The sequence below is a fragment of the Takifugu flavidus genome, chromosome 16 (genome assembly GCF_003711565.1).
Source record: "Takifugu flavidus isolate HTHZ2018 chromosome 16, ASM371156v2, whole genome shotgun sequence".
NCBI lineage: Eukaryota > Metazoa > Chordata > Actinopteri > Tetraodontiformes > Tetraodontidae > Takifugu > Takifugu flavidus.
In genome coordinates, this window is record NC_079535.1 from 1,202,175 (window position 1) to 1,220,617 (window position 18,443).

Below are 18,443 nucleotides of genomic sequence, written 5' to 3' on the forward strand. Positions count from 1 at the left end.
AACTGGTTAGTTCGACTACTAACAGAGTCCTACTTATCCTAGACAATGCGACTGGAAATCGACTTTCCTACCAGGTATGACCCCGGAAAAAACATCAAAGGAAGCATTTATGACCATGAGACATAAGATCAATAAGTAACGTGTAAATTATATATGAGATTAAGTAAATTGTACGATTATTCATCTTCATTTTGTTTGAAATGTCGGGCTGCTGCCTTTCTCCAATTGTTTATTATGTGACGTAACAGATCAACGAGAAAAGGGAGCCGTATTGATCCCCTGAAAAGACACATATTGTCACCTCGTGTTGATGAAAAGCATATATTTTCCTCAGTTATTCGATTTTGTTGCATGTAAACTGGGACAAGGACTGAATTTCAACAAGACCGCTAAATTTTTTGCATAGCTTGATTAAACTGCGTAAATAAAAGTACTGACTGTGGGGTTTAATGGCAATGATTTAATTAAATTTGAGTATGAAGTGTTAAATTTTAATTCTTACTGATGTGCATGTACTAATACTAATACTATTACTTGTAATGTTACGTTGTTGGGGACAGTATCAGATACTTACAGTGTGTTGAGGCTTTTTAATTGTCTGAAGGAACCTGGCTGCAAATCCTTGATTTTGTTGAACCTTAGATCTCTGGAGAATAAAAGAACAATACATTTCTATATGGAGATTAAACAATTAATTATATTTTGCACATAATTTCAACACTCACACACACACACACACACACACACACACAAACACACACACATATATATGCTGCTCAAAAAAATTAGAAGAACACTTTTTAATCAGAGAATAGCAACCTATCAGTCAAACTTCTGGGATATTGATCTGGTCAGTTAAGTAGCAGAGTTGGTTGTTAATCAGTTTCTGCTCCTTTGTTGTTAATGAAAACAACAGGAGCATCAGAGGGGCAACAATGAAACGACCCCCAAAAGAGGAATGGCTTTCCAGGTTGAGGCCACTGATACTTTTTTCCCTCCTATCTATTTTGGCTGATTTTTTACTGACTGACTTTCTATTGCTGTAGTTTGGCTTGGATCAACATCTCTGTTGATAGCATGGTGCTGTACCTGGACACTACAGAGGTTGCACAAGTAGTCCAACTCCTCCAGGATGGCACATATTGATGTGCCGTTGCAAGAAGGTTTGCTGTGTCTTCCAGCACAGTCTCAAAAGCATGGACGAGATTCCAGGAGACAGGTAGTTACTCCAGGAGAGCTGGACAGGGCCGTAGAAGGTCCTTAAACCCTCAGCAGGATCGGTATCTTCTCCTTTGTACAAGGAGGAGCAGGATGAGCACTGCCAGAGCCCCACAAAATGACCTCCAGCAGGCCACTGGTCTGAATGTTTCTGACCAAACAATCAAAAACAGGCTCCATGAGGGTGGCCTGAGGGCCTGACACCCTGTAGTGGGCCCTGTGCCCACTGCCCGGCACAGTAGAGCTCGACTGGCATTTGCCATAGACCACCAGAATTGGCAATTACGCCACTGGCGACCTGTGCTCTTCACCGATGAGAGCAGGTTCAACCTGAGCAAATGCGATAGATGTGAAAGGGTCAGGAGATGCCGCGGAGAACGTTATGCTGCCTGCAACATCATTCAGCATGACCGGTTTGGTGGTGGGTCAGTGATGGTCTGGGGGAGGCATATCCCAGGAAGGACGCACAGACCTCTACAGGTTAGATAATGGCACCCTGACTGCTATTATGTATCGGAAGAAATCTTTGGACGCATTATCAAAACCTATGCTGGTGCAGTGGGACCTGGGTTCTTCCTGGTCCACGACAATGCCCGACCTTATGTGGCTAGAGTATGCAGGTAGTTCTTGGAGGATGAAGGAATTGATACCATTAACTGACCCCCACGTTCACCTGACCTAAACTCAATAGAACACCAATAGACGTTGTCAGTAAATGTAAATTTGGTAAAGTTATTATTCACGTTGGAGCAAACGACACCCGGCTTCGTCAGTTGGGGGTCACCAAAATTGACATAGAGTCGGTGTGCTGCTACGCAAAAATGATGTCAGACTCCGTAGCATTCTCTGGTCCCCTCCCCAATCTGGCCAGCGATGAAATGTTTAGCCGCATGTCATCGCTTCGTCGCTGGTTTTCACGGTGGTGCCCCGAAAACCAGGTGGCCTATATAGACAATTGGAGCACTTTTTGGGGAAAACCTGATCTGATTAGGAGAGACGGTGTCCATCCCACATGGGATGGTGCCTCTCTCATTTCTAGACAATCCAGGGTCCAGACCAGGATGCAGAGTTGTAGTCTTACACACCTCTCTGCTGCTTCCATAGAACCCTCATCAGCCAACAATAACATATTTAACACTATAGAGGTAGTCTCTGTTCCACGGTTAAAAGTTCAACAAGCACAGAGCAGGAGAGCGGTCAATCACCATAAATTTATTAAAATTAATACCAAAGCACAACTTGGAGAAACTAATATCACAATTCAATGTGGGCTGTTAAATATTAGATCTCTTTTGTGTAAATCCCTGTTGGTGCACGACCTGATAGCGGATCATCACATTGATTTATTTTGTCTTACTGAGACCTGGCTTCAGGAGGAGGAGTATGTTAGCTTAAATTAATCTACTCCTACCCATCTTAATTATCATATTCCTCGTGTTACTGGTCGAGGAGGGGGAGTGGCAGCAATCTATCACTCCAAGTTATTAATTAATCCTAGACCAAAATATGGTTCCAGTTCATTTGAAAGCCTGACTCTTGGCATCACCCATCTGAACTAGAAGGCAGAAAAGCCACTTTTGTTTGTAGTTGTATATCGGCCCCCCTGCTGGGCCACATTCAAAGTTCCTATCTGATTTCTCTGATTTCTTATCTGACTTGGTCCTTAGAACGGACAAAGTCATTATCATTGGAGACTTTAATATCCATGTAGACGTAAATGACAGCTTTAGAAATGGCTTCATTTCATTACTTGAGTCAGTTGGTTTCCTCCAGCAGATAAACCAACCAACTCATAACTTCAACCACACCCTAGATCTAGTTCTGACTTATGGTGTTGAGGTAGAACATGTGTCAGTGTTCCCTCAGAACCCACTCCTGTCAGATCATTCTTTGATCACTTTTACATTTATGATTAAGGATTCTTCTATGCTCAGAGCACAGTCTTACTATAGCAGATGTCTTTCAGATAATGCTGTAGCTAAGTTTAAGGAAGTGATCCCTGTGCTAATCTAAGGACCACTGTGTGTTTTCCCAGGGATCAGTCATTATAATCTTAGCCCTGCTGAGGTTGACTCTATTGCTGAAGGTGCAGCAACCTCATTGAGAATCACGCTTGATTCTGTTGCCCCCCTGAAAAAGAAAATAGTAAAGCAGAAAGACCCTCAAGCAGAAAGCGTGCAGACTAGAAAGGAAGTGGCATTCTTGTAAAACAGACAGCTATCATGTAGCCTGGAAAGACTGTCTATTAGGTTACAAAAAGGCCCTCCGTAAGGCTAGAACAGCTTATTTTTCTTCTTTAATTGAGGAAAATAAGAACAACCCCAGGTTTCTTTTCAGCACTGTGGCCAAATTAACCAAGAGGCTTTAGAGCTCATCACAGCACAGAAACAGCACTTCTTAAAGTTACTAATGATCTTCTCATAGCTTCAGATCATGGACTGGTCTCTATGGTGGTTCTGCTGGACCTCAGTGCTGCTTTTGATACAGTTGATCACAGCATCCTGTTACAGAGACTGGAACATGTGATTGGCATTAAAGGGACAGCACTAGACTGGTTTAGATCATATTTATCTGATAGATACCAGTTTACTCATGTCCATGGCGTTCCCTCTTCATACAGTAGGGTTAGCCATGGAGTTCCTCAAGGTTCTGTACTTGGACCAATCCTTTTCACCTTGTACATGCTTCCCTTAGGGAACATTTTACAGCAGCATGGGATAACTTTTCATTGTTATGCTGATGACACTCAGCTTTATCTATCCATGAAACCAGAGGAGACAGAGAAGTTAGTGAAGCTTCAGACCTGTCTTTAAGACATAAAGTCCTGGATGTCTTCAAATTTCCTTCTCCTTAACTCGGGAAAAACTGAGGTCATGGTGTTTGGTCCTGAACCTCTCAGGGATAGATTAGATCACATGATCACTCTAGATAGTATCTCCTTAACATCTAGTCTCTGTGTGAGGAATCTTGGAGTAACTTTTGATCAAAATCTCTTCTTCAACTCACACATTAAATTAGTCTCTAGAAGTGCCTTCTTTCACCTGAGGAACATCACAAGGATTAGAAAACTACTGACCCACCATGATGCTGAAAGGTTAGTCCATGCATTTGTTACTTCCAGACTGGACTTTTGTAATTCTTTATTATCAGGGTGTCCAAACTCCTCTTTAAGAAGCCTCCAGCTGATCCAAAATGCTGCAGCCAGAGTTCTGACAGGTATTGACAAAAGAGATCACATTACTCCTGTACTGGCGTCTCTCCATTGGCTGCCCGTTCAATTTAGAATAATTTTTAAAACCCTTCTTTTGACCTACAGGCCTAGCTCCATCCTACCTGGAGGAGCTAGTGACACCTTACCAGCCCAATAGACCGCTCCGCTCTCAGAATGCTGGTCTACTTGTGGTTCCCAGAGTTTCTAGGAGTAGAATGGGGGGCCGAGCATTTAGCTACCAGGCCCCCCTGGTATGGAACCAGCTCCCTGTCCAGGTACGGGAGGCTGACTCCATCTCTACTTTTAAGATCAGAATTAAAACCTACCTCTTTGAAAAAGCTTATTGTTACTAATTCTGTAGTTCCAGTTATTATCATAGACAGACAAATTATCATACTTAGGGGGTCGTCTAATCATTAGGTTAACATCTTAGCTATGCTGCTATAGGCCAAGGCTGCAGGGGTCCAGAAACATGATCACCTGACAGGCCTCTGTCACCCCACTGGGTCATGGTTTCCTCTTCCCTCCTCTCCTCTAATATGTTATTTACTGTAACAATAATGCTTAATAAAGACAAGGCAAGGAGTTATTGGTCATACGAAAAGGCTACATCTATTTGTATGGAAACTGCATTATCGCTGAGCGCAAGGCCCTGCAGAGGGTAGTGAAAACTGCCCAACGCATCACAAGGACCCTACTTCCTGCCATCGGAGATGTCCATAGGAAGCGCTGCCTGCATCAAGCACTCAGCATCCTTAAGGACTCCTCACACCCGGCCCACAGACTGTTATCCCTCCTGCCCTCTGAGAGGTGCTACAGAACCCTCAGAATACAAACCAGCAGACTGAGGAACAGCTTCTTCCCCAGAGCGTGTCCCTGTGGAAGTCCTGCTGATTCTCACACACTCCACATCTCACTACACTACAGCAGTTTACACAATAACTCACTAGCTTGGTAACCAACATAGCTACTGTTTAAACTTGTTTTTCACACAACTGTACTTTATCATCTGCACATCCCTAATTTATCATTTGCACATTTTCTCTAGCTTTATGTAACTAGATTCTGCACTTATAGTTTAAGGCATTTAATGTACCGGTAAATACCCATCTGTAAAATATTTTAATAGTACAACCTTGTAAACAACTGTAACCATATAAACCACACATATTGTATTTATTAACTCATATCTGCACTTGTTGCTTTTTTTGCACTTCTGGTTAGATGCAAAACTGCATTTTGTTGCACTGTACCTGTACATGTGCAATAACAATAACATTGAATCTAAGCTAATATTGATCCAGTGCCAGCCAGCAAACATTTTCATATGCATCATCCTTATACAGCTGCAGTACAAGGCAGTAAATTGACATAAACAACTTCTGTGACCAAAAAATGGTTTTGCCCGGAATTGATTGAATATTGAATTGACTATAATATGATGATTTTTTTTCCCTCTTGGTGACATCTGCATACTTATCATTAAGATCTTAAAAAAATAACACCTTTGGCCCAATGTTTACATTACCTTTTCCAGTATGTTTTCTGCACAACAACATTAATAACCTAATTTTCTCAACTATGAAATCTGGGTGCATGGCCTCCTTTTAAACTGGAAAAAAAAATGACTAAAAAAATATTAGCATTAGCTGACAATAACAATTGTACAGTAATATTTGGGGAACTATGTGCTAGTGTCAGGCAGCAATAAAGAACCAACTATCTCCAGGCAAGGTTCAGGGTGTACCGTCTTAGCATGTCTCTGTAATGTGAAGGGCAGGACAAGGAAAACAGTGGAGAGCTGTGAGAAATGTATCTCAATTTGTCTGAACAAACTCTAACTTGTCTTAACATGACCTTGGTTTAACTTGGATAAAAAGGCATCTTTGCTGTGTCTTGTACTTATATGGACTAATACAAGGTGATTTTAAATTACAGCAAAAATGTTTCGTACGGATAGTAAATTCTGTCATTATTGGGGCGGTTTTAAAACATATGTCATAAAAGGAGAACCGGATGTGATTTGGAAAATTGGCTCCTGTGGAAGTAACATCATTCACTTCATTCAGAGACCAAAGACAAAGAATTCACTTCTACACTGCTTATGAAGAGCTCACTTCAATTAGCTAGCAACCCAATCATCACTCTGATCCAAACGTGTCTATACCACCTGGCCTTGTTTAAAACTGTCAGCCTAATACCACAACAAAGTCAAAGTATTCCTTCTACCTGTCAATGCTCACATTTGAATATACCTCCCTGCAAATAAAATGTCCTACCCCACTATTCATTTTCCGAAATACTTTATAAATGACATCTGATTTTTACTGCTTGAATGCTTAGGTGCTCAGGGCCACCTTCTCAACAATGAAATAATTCAATGCAAATTAATTAAACTTTTTCAAGAAGCACCTGTCAACACCGAAATCATCACCCCCACTTCTCAAACAGTTTCACTGGCATCCACTTGCTTGCACACCTTCAAATCCCTCCATTGCTTCCCATTACCTCACACAACTTTAAGATACCTACACACCATCTCATTGTCTCCAGTCAGGCTCTGCCCCACTTATCTCTACCCCTCTTAAACATATGTCCATATGCCCTGCTCACGCTGCAACCCCAAATCTAATTACATTTAGTGTAAACAGCACAGATTCCATTTTATGAAGGGTGCAAACCACCTCTGGAGGTGGAATCAAAATTAAATTCAAATCCAATTTTAAGACATTTGACTTCAGTGCAGACACATCATGTAATCCTTCGATGGGTTCGATGAACCTGTTGCAACGCTGCAGCTTGACAAACGACATCAAGACAGAGATGCTAATAACAGCATGAGATTTGGCAAGAGGCAAATTCATCTAGTCGCATTGAGCCGTAAGATTTGAGCAACAAATTGGATTTGCCTGCAGTGTGAATAGACCCTTTCTTGCTCAAATCTGATCTTGAAGACTGAGTGTCCACGCTGCCATTTGCAATAGATCAAATCAGATTATGTTGCATTCACAAATCAGAGCCTGATCCAGATTGTCATGTTAACACAACAACCACATGACCCCAAGCAACACGTGGTACATAGTGATGTGGGTGTTGATGCGGTATATCAATACAGAAGCATGTACAGTGACAAAAAATGGACATGCAACAACTCACTTTCCAGTTTCTGCTCATGATTTCAACTCATGGTTCTGCGTTTTTCCACTACACTGGATTATGTGCTGATAAGCAATTCTAGGATGTATAAAGATAATATTCGCAAAGCTGTAAATACTTCTCTAGCAGCCTTGGCATTGATGTCAAATGCATTGCAGGAACCATATGATACTGACAATATTGGCTTTTTACATCAAAGGGAATTATATGAAAGGGAAGATTATTAGATGCTGACACTTTAAACTCTGATTTAAAATAGTTAATACAGTGGGATCTCTACTTACGAACGTCTCTACATGCGAAATTTCCAGGTTACGAAACATCTCAACGGGAAAATATTTTCTCTTGTTACGAAAGAAATTTCAGGATATGAAAGGCAAAAATACACTACCGCTGCTACTCGCAGCTTGCAGAGTTTAGCGAACACAAACATGTTTGTAGCTGCTCTGCCACTGGCTATCACCTAGCATCTTCCTGTAATCCCATTGGCTAGGATGGACGTCAACATGTACAAGTTTGTGTGTATCCCAGCGTCTTCTTCGTCATCTTCGGGATTTATTGTGGGTGTTCGTATGTTTGTCCATTAGATGGCGGTGTTACCACAAGTGTTAACGTTCGTTGCTAGTAATGACGGCTAATGTAAGATTAGCCTGTAATAAATTTCATTTTGTTCCTGAAGAAGCCTTGCACTGAATTCCTACATTTATTGTGCGGTAATCTAATTGTAACATGTATTTGTCACATGTTTTGATGCATTTTAATGATTTATAAAAAAAATTATGTCCCAATTTTTGGGGGCTTGGAACGGATTAGGGCATTTACATGGAAAACGCGTCTCTACTTTTCAGGTTACGAAACAACTTCCGGAACCAATTTATTTTTTAAGTAGAGGTCCCACTGTAGTTTAGTTTGGATTAGAATTTTGGGGTCATTAGTCTGTAAACAGAGATTGTGAGAATTATTTCCTTAGAAGTCTCGGGTTTTTGTCTCAGCAGTGTAGATAGACTGGGTCTTATTCTTCCAGGTCAGGAGATGTTTCACATGGTAATACGCTTGTGGAGGAATTTCCTTGAAATGAATGTCTCAGTCATGGGTAGGCTTCCATTTTGAGGGCAACTTCCTCATAGATAGAGAAGTGTGATGTGTGTTGTTTTAATGATAAAATGATAAAAAATGAGGAGTGATAAGAAATTCTCTGGCTTCCAGGATCATGTTGAATTTATCATGTAGATAGACAACAACAAGTGCCTGGCTATTTAAAAAGATTGTTGTTGTCAAAAGGTTCAGTTACTGGGAAACACGCAATGGTCAGCAGGAGCTGGGAGCCTGTGAAGACATCTAAAAAAAAGGACACTGCATGTTCGGCAGCCAGACAGGAATAATTTCCCAATCAGGCTGGGAATGTCACCTTTTTATGCTGTCTGAACTTTCCCTTCGGGGAGGCACTTTTCTGATGTACACCTGTAGTGGAGTTTTGTTGTCTCCATATTGTGCAATATAAACTTATTTCCTGATGAGTGTTTTGTGCCATTTCATTTAAAAACATACCCAGAGTGTTTTTTTGGACCAAATCTTCCACAACGGTGCTATGAGATGAATGCGCCTGTTGTCGAATGTCAAACTGCTATTAGCATCTGTCTTTTCTGGAACACACTGACTCAGGCTTTTTTACACAAAACATATTTGTTTAGGCTGACCTTGCCCTCATTATCTGTTACAATCTGAAGTATTTTGTCTGTGTTCGGTATTTTCATTTACATATATATACACACACACACACATATATATATACATACACACACACACACACACACACACATATATATATATATATATATATACACACAAACATATATACTTGTATGGGTTAATGTATTTTTTATCTCTTATGTCTTTAATTTGGGCAACTGTAAATAAAATGTATTATTGTTATTATTAGTAGTAGTATTGTTACTATTGTTATACAATTGACACCAATTGACTCTTGACACCAGAGTAGTAACAAGTTACAATGGCTCCAGTACATTTACTTGAGTAACATGTAAGGGGGTAATTTTTCTAAGAGTAGGTTTTCTGAACCATACGTGAAGATCACACTCTTCTCTTACTCAGCTACATTATGCTATGCTCATATTGTTCATTTTCTTATAATTCTTAATAGTTATATACATAAGTTGTGCTTTATTTTACACAAACTCTTGGCATGTAGCAAATGGCGATTGAAAAAACACACCAAAAATGGCAGAGGCAACTGTCTCCAATGCTACACACAGTGCAAAAGAACAGATAAAATGCAAAAAAAATGTCTTCTGTTTCTGCAAACATTTCATATCTACATTTTCCATTGAGGTCTGAATTGGCATTAGCTACTAATTGTCACAAATTATGAATGATCAAGCTGGTTTGGTAACTGTAAAACAATCAACTCTAGCAATGGCAAGAAAACATATTACCATATAGCTGTTTTATTCACTGAAGCAATAGCTATTTTGCACAGTTTAATCAAATATAAATTGATCAGATATAAACTTACCGTACATATTGTTTAAAAATGTGGGTTGTGGTTTCATTTGTTATTTTATATTTTACAGAATTGTTCATTTGGCTCATTTTTTTATTTTGTTATTTACAAATAACAAAATAAGCAAGTTATTTTATATTTTTGTCTGATTACATAATATAAAAAACATTTGACTGCTAACACAATACTTTTTTAATCTTACTTGAGTAATTCTTCAATGACTACATTACAGTTCTACTTGGAGTACAATTTTGTGTCACTCCACCCACCTCTGTTTGACACACACTTAACATATGATTTAAATTATCGGCCTAACAGACAGAAGTAACTATTGTTTCTGAGTTGATGCATGATTACTGCAGTAAAATGTGCATTCACATCTACAGCAGTGTTTCTCAAACTATTTCAGACCAAGGACAACTCAACCCACAAACACTCATGGACCTCCTAACTCAAAATAGCCCCAAAGCAATATACTAACAGTACAGAAACCTAAAATGAAAGTTTTACCAATATTTTAGTCTCTGTAGAGCCTACAGTTTAGGCACTCAGTTTTTTTTTGTCATCTTAATGGGGAAAAATGGTGTTGCTTTTTTCTGTGGTATGAGTAAAGCAATGTGTGGCTCAAAAATGGATGTGGAGATAAGTCACTCAATTCTTTGTCCCTGAAATCTGTCCTCAGCATCCAATTTGACAATGTTCACAAGGTTAACCTTTTTTGATTATAGTTTGGAACTGACACACTCAATGTGCATTTTGTCCTGAAATGGATTTCTGATCCACTCAAAGCTTGTGTCTATTTCTGGATATCAATCAATCAATCAACCAACCAACCAACCAACCAACCAACCAACCAATCAATCAATCATTCAATCTTTATTTATATAGCATCTTTTACAATCAAAATTGTTTCAAGGCGCTTTCCAGAACCCCAGGGCCTAACCCCAGACAAGCAACAGTGCCAAGGAAAAACTCCCCTTTAACAGGAAGAAACCTTGAGCAGGACAAGGCTCATGTAGGGGGACCCTCCTGCTGATGGCCAGCTGGGTAGAGAGAGAGGAGGAGAGGAGAGGAGGAGAGGAGAGGAGAGAGAGGAGAGGAGAGAGAGGAGAGGAGAGGGCGGGCATGACTTGAGAGAGTCAATTCAATTTTAGGTGTGTGGCTTTCATTCTGTCTTGGGCATTGAAGACGGCGATGATCTTCACTTGCAGCGCCACATTCAGAGTTTCGAGAGTACTAAAAAATTCAGCCAAGAATGCACACTTTGTGACCCCCTGGAAATCATGCATTGTGTCATATAGTTTAGCACTGTGGCGCAGGAATAACAATATCCCATCTCCCAGTTCAAAAAGATGGATGACAACATTTCCATGAAACAACCAGCAAACCTTAGTGTGGAAAAAAAGTTTTGTTTGTTCACAGCCCATTTCATCATACAGAGCTTTCAAAAGACACCTTTTCAGTGCTCTAGTTTTGATCATGTCCTCCAGTACTGATTTAAGGCACCGTGGCATTTCGTTGCACACCCAGTTGTTCTCTGTGGATGCAACAATGTGTTGCTGCTGCAAACAAGCATTTCATAGCACATTCTTGTCACCCATCCAAAGAAACACAAACTGTATGCTGTCGCTGTGGCATTTCCGTTTCACCTTGTTGTTGGCAGCCTGAGTCTGCTTTGATGACATTACTAGCATTGAACCATCATCCTGGGACTTAAAAACTTTTCCAGCTTAGTCAAAATTTTCATGTGCTTTTCTTTTACATGACCGGAACTCATTTCTAATTCTTTTGCGCGCTTGTTTGCACCATACACCCACACTTAATTTTGACTTTAAGCAATTCGTGTTGATGTTGGTGATAAAATACACATATATGCCATGTGTAAATTATTGTAGGGTTCTTTTTTTAGAGTCCAGCTTGACTCTCTGCCAGATCTCAAAGAACATTTTATGTGCTGTCCTCCACAGAGATACCATCACTTGCCAAAACAAGGCCATTGTATTTTTGTTTCTGTCTTCATTTCAAAACTGATCACCTTAAAGTCCCCCTAAAATGTTTTCAGTTGCTCAAAAATTCACTATGTGTTTGTCAAACCAAAAAGAACAAAAACACATATTTTGCTATGTCTTAAAAAGGCAATGGAGCAAACAAATCATAGATATAAAAATAATAAATATAGAAGTCAAACTCCTCTGAAAGAAAAATAGCTGAAGCTCACGAAATGTTATGTGTTATAACTTAATGTCAATTTATGATTATAGTGGTACATTGCAATTAAATGTTTATAATAAAATTGAAACAACAAATAGCTATCATAGTTAAATACACTTTATATTAGGGTACACTTATTCACCATTGACTACCTGTTTATAAAGATGTGTATTGTAGCATATCAGCATATTATTTGTTACAAAGCATTTATTCTGCAAGACCACATTTCTATTACACATTACCTGAGAGTTCAACATCTATAACCTCTTAATTACTGTTTAGGCATAGGACATAAGGCAGTGATTTTATATACCATATTTTCACGACTATAAGGCGCACCTAAAACACTGACATTTTCTAAAAAATCTACGGTGCGCCTTATAATATGGAGCGCCGTGTGTGTGGACTGAGTTCCAAAATCTGCTGTGCGCCTTTGGTGGGTGCAATACGATAAACGCTCCGCCAATCGATTAGCGGCACACCTACGCATTAGGATCCCCTAAAATTGCGCCGGTCAAGCGAGACGCGTATGAATGAGGCTTACTTTAAACTGCAGGCCATCGAATATGCGGCTGAAAATGGCAATCGAGCAATCTTAGTGTTTTCGCTTTATGAGGCGGTGGCATCTCTCCATACGCGCAAGGACAACTGTTGCACAGCGGCTGCCCATGGATTACCAGGAGAGGGTGGCCATCTTCCGCACCTACGGTCGCGACAAGATAACCCGCCCAGCCACATCACCAACATGGATGAGATCCCTCTGACTTTTAACATCCCTTTGACCCACAAAGTGGAGAAAAGGGGACCAGCACTGTGGTGATACGCACAACGGGGCACGAGAAGTCGTCGTTCACCGTGGTTCTCGGCTGCCACGAAAACGGACAGAGTGCTGGATGACGGAAGGCGAACACTCCTTCACAAAGACTATGAGGCAGCGGCGGGCAAGTTATGCCACCATATGCAGGTGGATTGTAGACGCATGGGCTATGATACCGTCTTCATGTATTGGAAGAGCTTTCACAAAATCAACGCTGAACCGGAACCGGTCGGTGAGTCCGATTCAGATGATTAAGAAGAGGAATTCAGGATGCTGGACATTGAAATAGTGCAGCTGTTTAATTCAGATACAGAAGTTGAAAACTTTGATCGTTTTGTGGCGGAAGAATACATTTTTCGTTTAATAAATGTGTCGAAACTCACTGTTTTACTTCCGGTGTCATTTTTTATTGTATGTTTCAGCATGCGCCTAATAATACGGTGCGCCTTATGTATGTTTTAAATACAGAAATAGCACCCATAACTGAGACTGCGCCTTTTAATACAGTGCGCCTTATGGTCGTGAAAATACGGTAAATTAGGATCTCAATACACTGCTAGTAACACCTGAGCTTAGGGTACACATAGTCACTGTTAACTTCCTGTTTAACAGCACATTGATGCTTTATTATTTATTACAAAGCACTAGCAGTTATTTTGCATGGTAGGTAATAAATAAATAATAAATATTAGTAAATATTTGTTTCCTAATCTAGAGTCGTACCACTAAAGTACTGAAATGTTGCTTCATTGTGGTAAATTATGCATGTTTATTCCTTAAAATCACATCACCATTGTCTCAATTATACATCAAATACTTAAACAATGAAAATATATGTATCAGTATATTATTGATACAACTCAAATGCATTGTGCTTCAGATTAAAATGTAGAAGCATAGTTCATTTTCATATGTGAAATGCACCAATGCACTTCACTGATTTTTGTTTTTGGAATTTTCTTTTTAATTTCTTGAAGTTATTCTTTTTTCTAAATAGGACAAATTTTGTTTTGGGTTTTTTTTATTATTATTTTATCTAAATGAATCCAGGCTGATCATCATGTTTCAACTGACATTAAGAAGCAATATACACCACAGCCCCAAAATTCACCAGCTGCTCCATAGTGGACAGAAAAAAGGAGGGGCCAGTGATGTTCCCTGCTATCTCCAATCACCCTGCTCAAATTAGGGGATTTCTGGCTTTACATTCCACAATGCTGCACAGACTGAACACTTCCCAAACACTGACTACAGCATATTTCGAGCAATGGGAGTCTGTGACTCACCAATAACGTCAGACAGACCAGGTTTTTGGGCCAAAGAGCAAAACTGTTGACATCATTTAGAATTGTTAGAAGTGCATGTTTTTTCTGCACAACTATTAGAATGCTAAATTCAAAAGTATAAGAAATGTTTAATGATTATGTAATGTTGAAAAAGAATCATGTTATGTTAATAACACATTTTAATTCTTTTCTTAGACACTTATGGAGACTAATAAAAAAAACTGTGTAAAGCACAGAATAAAAACACTGAAAAAAACGAAATGTAAAAAAAAAAAAAAAAATCAATTAGATAATGCAATTATAATTGCAAACAGATTAATTTGAAGGGGGGGGGGGAGTTAAGTGATGTTCTCAGCACCAGTGGCAAGGAGTTCCAGAGTCTCTTAGGGCTCTAATTCACTAAGATTAAATAGCAGGCATTTGTGCAATGTTTAGCACTCATTATGTTCACGTGTCACTTGGAAAAAGTAATTTATGGCTTAATCCACCTATAACTGGACAACTGAAGTGCATGTACATGCAGTAGTCCATCTAATTTCAGAGTTCTCCTTATCTGACTAAGACACCCAGATAATGCCTGCAAATATATGCTAATACGAATGTAAATTGAGAATGTATAAGTACATGCTCCACAACTCTTGAGCTGGTGTATGCCCCGGAACTAAAACAGCGTGCACAATAACTTATCTGCAAAATAACTTACGCGTACATTATGTACAAAATGAACAAAGCTGCAAGATTTTTAACTTTCTCTTCTACGAAATGCTTGGTTCTAGTTGTTTATTATGTGACTAGTAATGACTAATAATTCAACCCTAAATGGGGCTGTACCTGTTAAAAAGACACTTATCGCCTTCTAGTGTTGAGGAGGACAATTATTCAATTTCATTTCATTGCATGTACACCAGCAATACTCCAAAGTCGTATTTTCACCGTAGCTTGATTAAGCTGAGCATGTAAACAACCTGAGCATCCCAGCAAGAAGGTCCAAATCCTCATTGGGCTTTTCTGTATGGAGTTTGGATCTTCTTCCTGTCTATGTGTGAGTTCTCTCTGGTTACTACAACTTCCTATCACAGCCCACATATGCATTTAGGATATTTGAAGTGACTACTCTAAATTGTCCTAAATGTGAACATTAGCATGAATGCTTTTCCGTTTTTGTGTGTCAGCCCTGTGATGAGCTGAATGCTTGTCTGGGGTGTACCCCAGCTCCCGCCTAAAGAAAGCTGGAATAGGTTCCATTCCTTGCTTTCATGAAGAAAATCAGGTAAAATCAGTTAGTCTTCTCAGATGTAAAGTATGATGAATGGTTACAGATGTGGTTATTTTTTTATAATTTAACTTCTAACAAGATTTTTTAAAAAGAAAAAAAAAAAAAAGTCGAGCAGGTGACCAGGGTGACCTGCTCAAGGAGGCAGTATTGCATGTCATAATCAATTCAGCAAATAGGAAACAACAAGATTAAAGTATTTGAATACAGATTTATTGCAACTGAAATTGCAATAGGTTTTGAATAACTTTGACTCTGATGCGAAAAAGTGGAACTACTCCCTTTTTGATTGTGATTACTTATGGCTCACAGAAAGCCATAAGGTTTGTTTGTTTTGTTGTTTATTTTGTTACTTCTTTGGTATTTTAATATTTGAAAAAATAAATATGGAAAAAAAGCTGAATTAACTCAATAAAAATAGAAGGACTGGGGTTAAGAAAACATTAAAAACATGGATGGAAAAACTCACATTGTGAAGTTATTGTTTAACAGTCTGAGAATGGGGGTTCCTCGTGATTGAAGAACAAATGCAATTGTGTACATAACAAAGATGTTTTTACATATTACCTAACTTTGTAGGCTTTAGCCTAAGGCCAATTTTTCAGCAATATTGCCTACAGTCCAAATGTGAGAGAGAATGTCTCATATTGTTTACATTCCACCGAGACATCCATTCAGACTATCGTGTTTTGCATTTTTTTTAGCCACAGGAAGTGGAATTTATAGTGACAGTAAAGGGTTTTCCCCACTACAGATAAACTGTGAGTTGCTGTGAACCAGTCGTGTTCTGACATGACAGTCAAATGAGGGACAACTGGTTGCAGCTTCAAAGCTAACACTGAAAGCTTGTGGGAAACCACAGAATACTCTCCTCCTCTGATCCAGCTGTTAACAGATACATCCTAGAGAAGATTAAAACAATCCTATAACTGCTGTGGTGAAGAGTAAAGAGTCCATGCATGGAGGCAATGTAGACTTTCTGTGAGGTTGTGGTCAAGGCAAATTCACAGTATGCTGTTGGGGTAAATGCTGACTGAGTTGTCCCTTTGTCTAACCGCTTACACGCATAATGAAGCCTTTTTTCTTTTCATTAGGGCAGCACTTTATGGCCTGAAACACCCAACCGGATTGCAGAGGGAAATTAATGAAAATGGGTTTCAAATACTTCCAGTGAAAATGTAGGGTGCTTCATCTGCTGTAACACAACTGGAACAACAATGTGCCCACAATACCAATCTGTCTTAATCAATGTCCATCATTAACAGATTTCTAGCCTAAATACATCCAATGAAAAGAAGATGGGCTGCTCACTTTAGCAAATGACTGCATTGGAGCATGATCAGTTTATCATTTACATCTCTGTAGTTTCCAGCTTTTAGTGAATCTCAAGTCTTTCCATTGTGTCAAAGCTCTTTAAAGTTATATAAAGTTAGGTATAGTCATTTGGAAAAATTAGTATACTTTTATATGTGGAAAAAAGTACGGAAAAGCCCAAATAATTTGTGTAAATGTTGCTCCCAGTGAACAGAAAGCTCAAGAAATATTTAGGAAAAGCTTAAGACTGTATGACTGATACAATATGTCCCTGATTCAGACCTCCGTCCGACTCTAAACGTCTACACATGCTAACGCTGCCAGCTGCATGCCCGTAAATCCCTTTGCCGTTAATCTCAACAAACCACAACTGATCTTGCAGGTGTCATAACTTTGTGAACATTTTTCGAGTCTTTGGATTAGCTTTTGCATAATTACACCAACTCCGAAACCGCCACTCTTTGTTTCACTTAAATAACTGAAAAGGGAAAAGCTTCTCTCAACCATGTGTGGGGAAACAGCTTCTTAACCTTCAACACAATTGGGAAAACAATGCACAAGTTTGTAAGGTTTCACGGTGGGGACCATGTCAATGCCTGCTTTCCGTTAGATTTAAGGGAAACAGCTACTTACAGAATTGTCGTCAGGGGAGAGACGGCCGGCACGGTTTCCAAGTTTAAATGCATACATCTAACGGTGGTCCGAAAACACAAACAGCGACTCGGACAACAGAAGACTGAGAGTGGCCCGCTCGTCAGCAGTAACAAAGCCACTGGAAGGAGCAGACACGGAGATAAGAGCTGGCCAGCACCGAGCGCCATTGCTTGTTAGCAGTGAGCCGAGCAGAGAGCGCAGCTGGCCCACTCACACTGCCGGGCGACGAGTCCCACACTGCAGAGAGCAGCGGAGAGGTGGGGCCACGCCGCGATCCGCTGGAAAAATCGGCGCAAAACAACGCTATGTTTACCTTCAGCACATCATATCACTGGAAAAATGTTCTATAAAACAAGTCTTCATCGAGATTTTGATAGTGCTATCAGGATAATAAAGAGGATTGTAACGTTGAAAACTTTTAACAGGAGTTCATTTCAATGGAAGATTATAGCGCCCCCAAATCTTGTCCGGAAATTTCCTTTAAAATGGGATACTCCTCAGTTTTTTCTGTACATTGTGCTTTTATGGACTATTTATTGGACAGTTCGGTGGTAGTTTCTTGATTTTTGCTCAAAATGTGAGTTCGAATATCTGGGAAAGAACAAAAATACGTTTTTATTTAGAAATTAGCAGGTGTTATTGTCCATTAAAATCTATGTAAATTGTGCTGTGACTTTTTTTCAACCAGGATGCTTTTGCTAGAAAATTTTAAGGTTAATTTCAATGGATTTAATTGATTAATCAATTTGATTTATATTTCGTCTTTTACAATCAAAATTGTT

The 18,443-nt window shown here is 39.4% G+C and overlaps 1 protein-coding gene across 4 annotated transcripts in view; it reads right to left on the reverse strand.

Moving 5' to 3' along the window:
- Nucleotides 1–18,102, reverse strand: part of LOC130540104 (peroxidasin homolog) — a 63,181-nt gene extending 45,079 nt beyond the window's left edge. The window contains exons 1-2 of one of the 4 annotated variants that reach the window (XM_057059009.1): nucleotides 17,641–18,101; nucleotides 575–672 (exon numbers count right to left, since the gene is read on the reverse strand). In XM_057059009.1, the coding sequence (XP_056914989.1) occupies nucleotides 575–672; nucleotides 17,641–17,697 (155 nt within the window). In that variant the 5' untranslated portion in view covers nucleotides 17,698–18,101. Of the gene's footprint in view, nucleotides 1–574; nucleotides 673–17,640 lie in introns of all 4 variants that reach the window. The other 3 variants (XM_057059008.1, XM_057059007.1, XM_057059010.1) reach the window with 3 other exon arrangements.
- Between the last annotated feature and the right edge of the window lie 341 nt (nucleotides 18,103–18,443).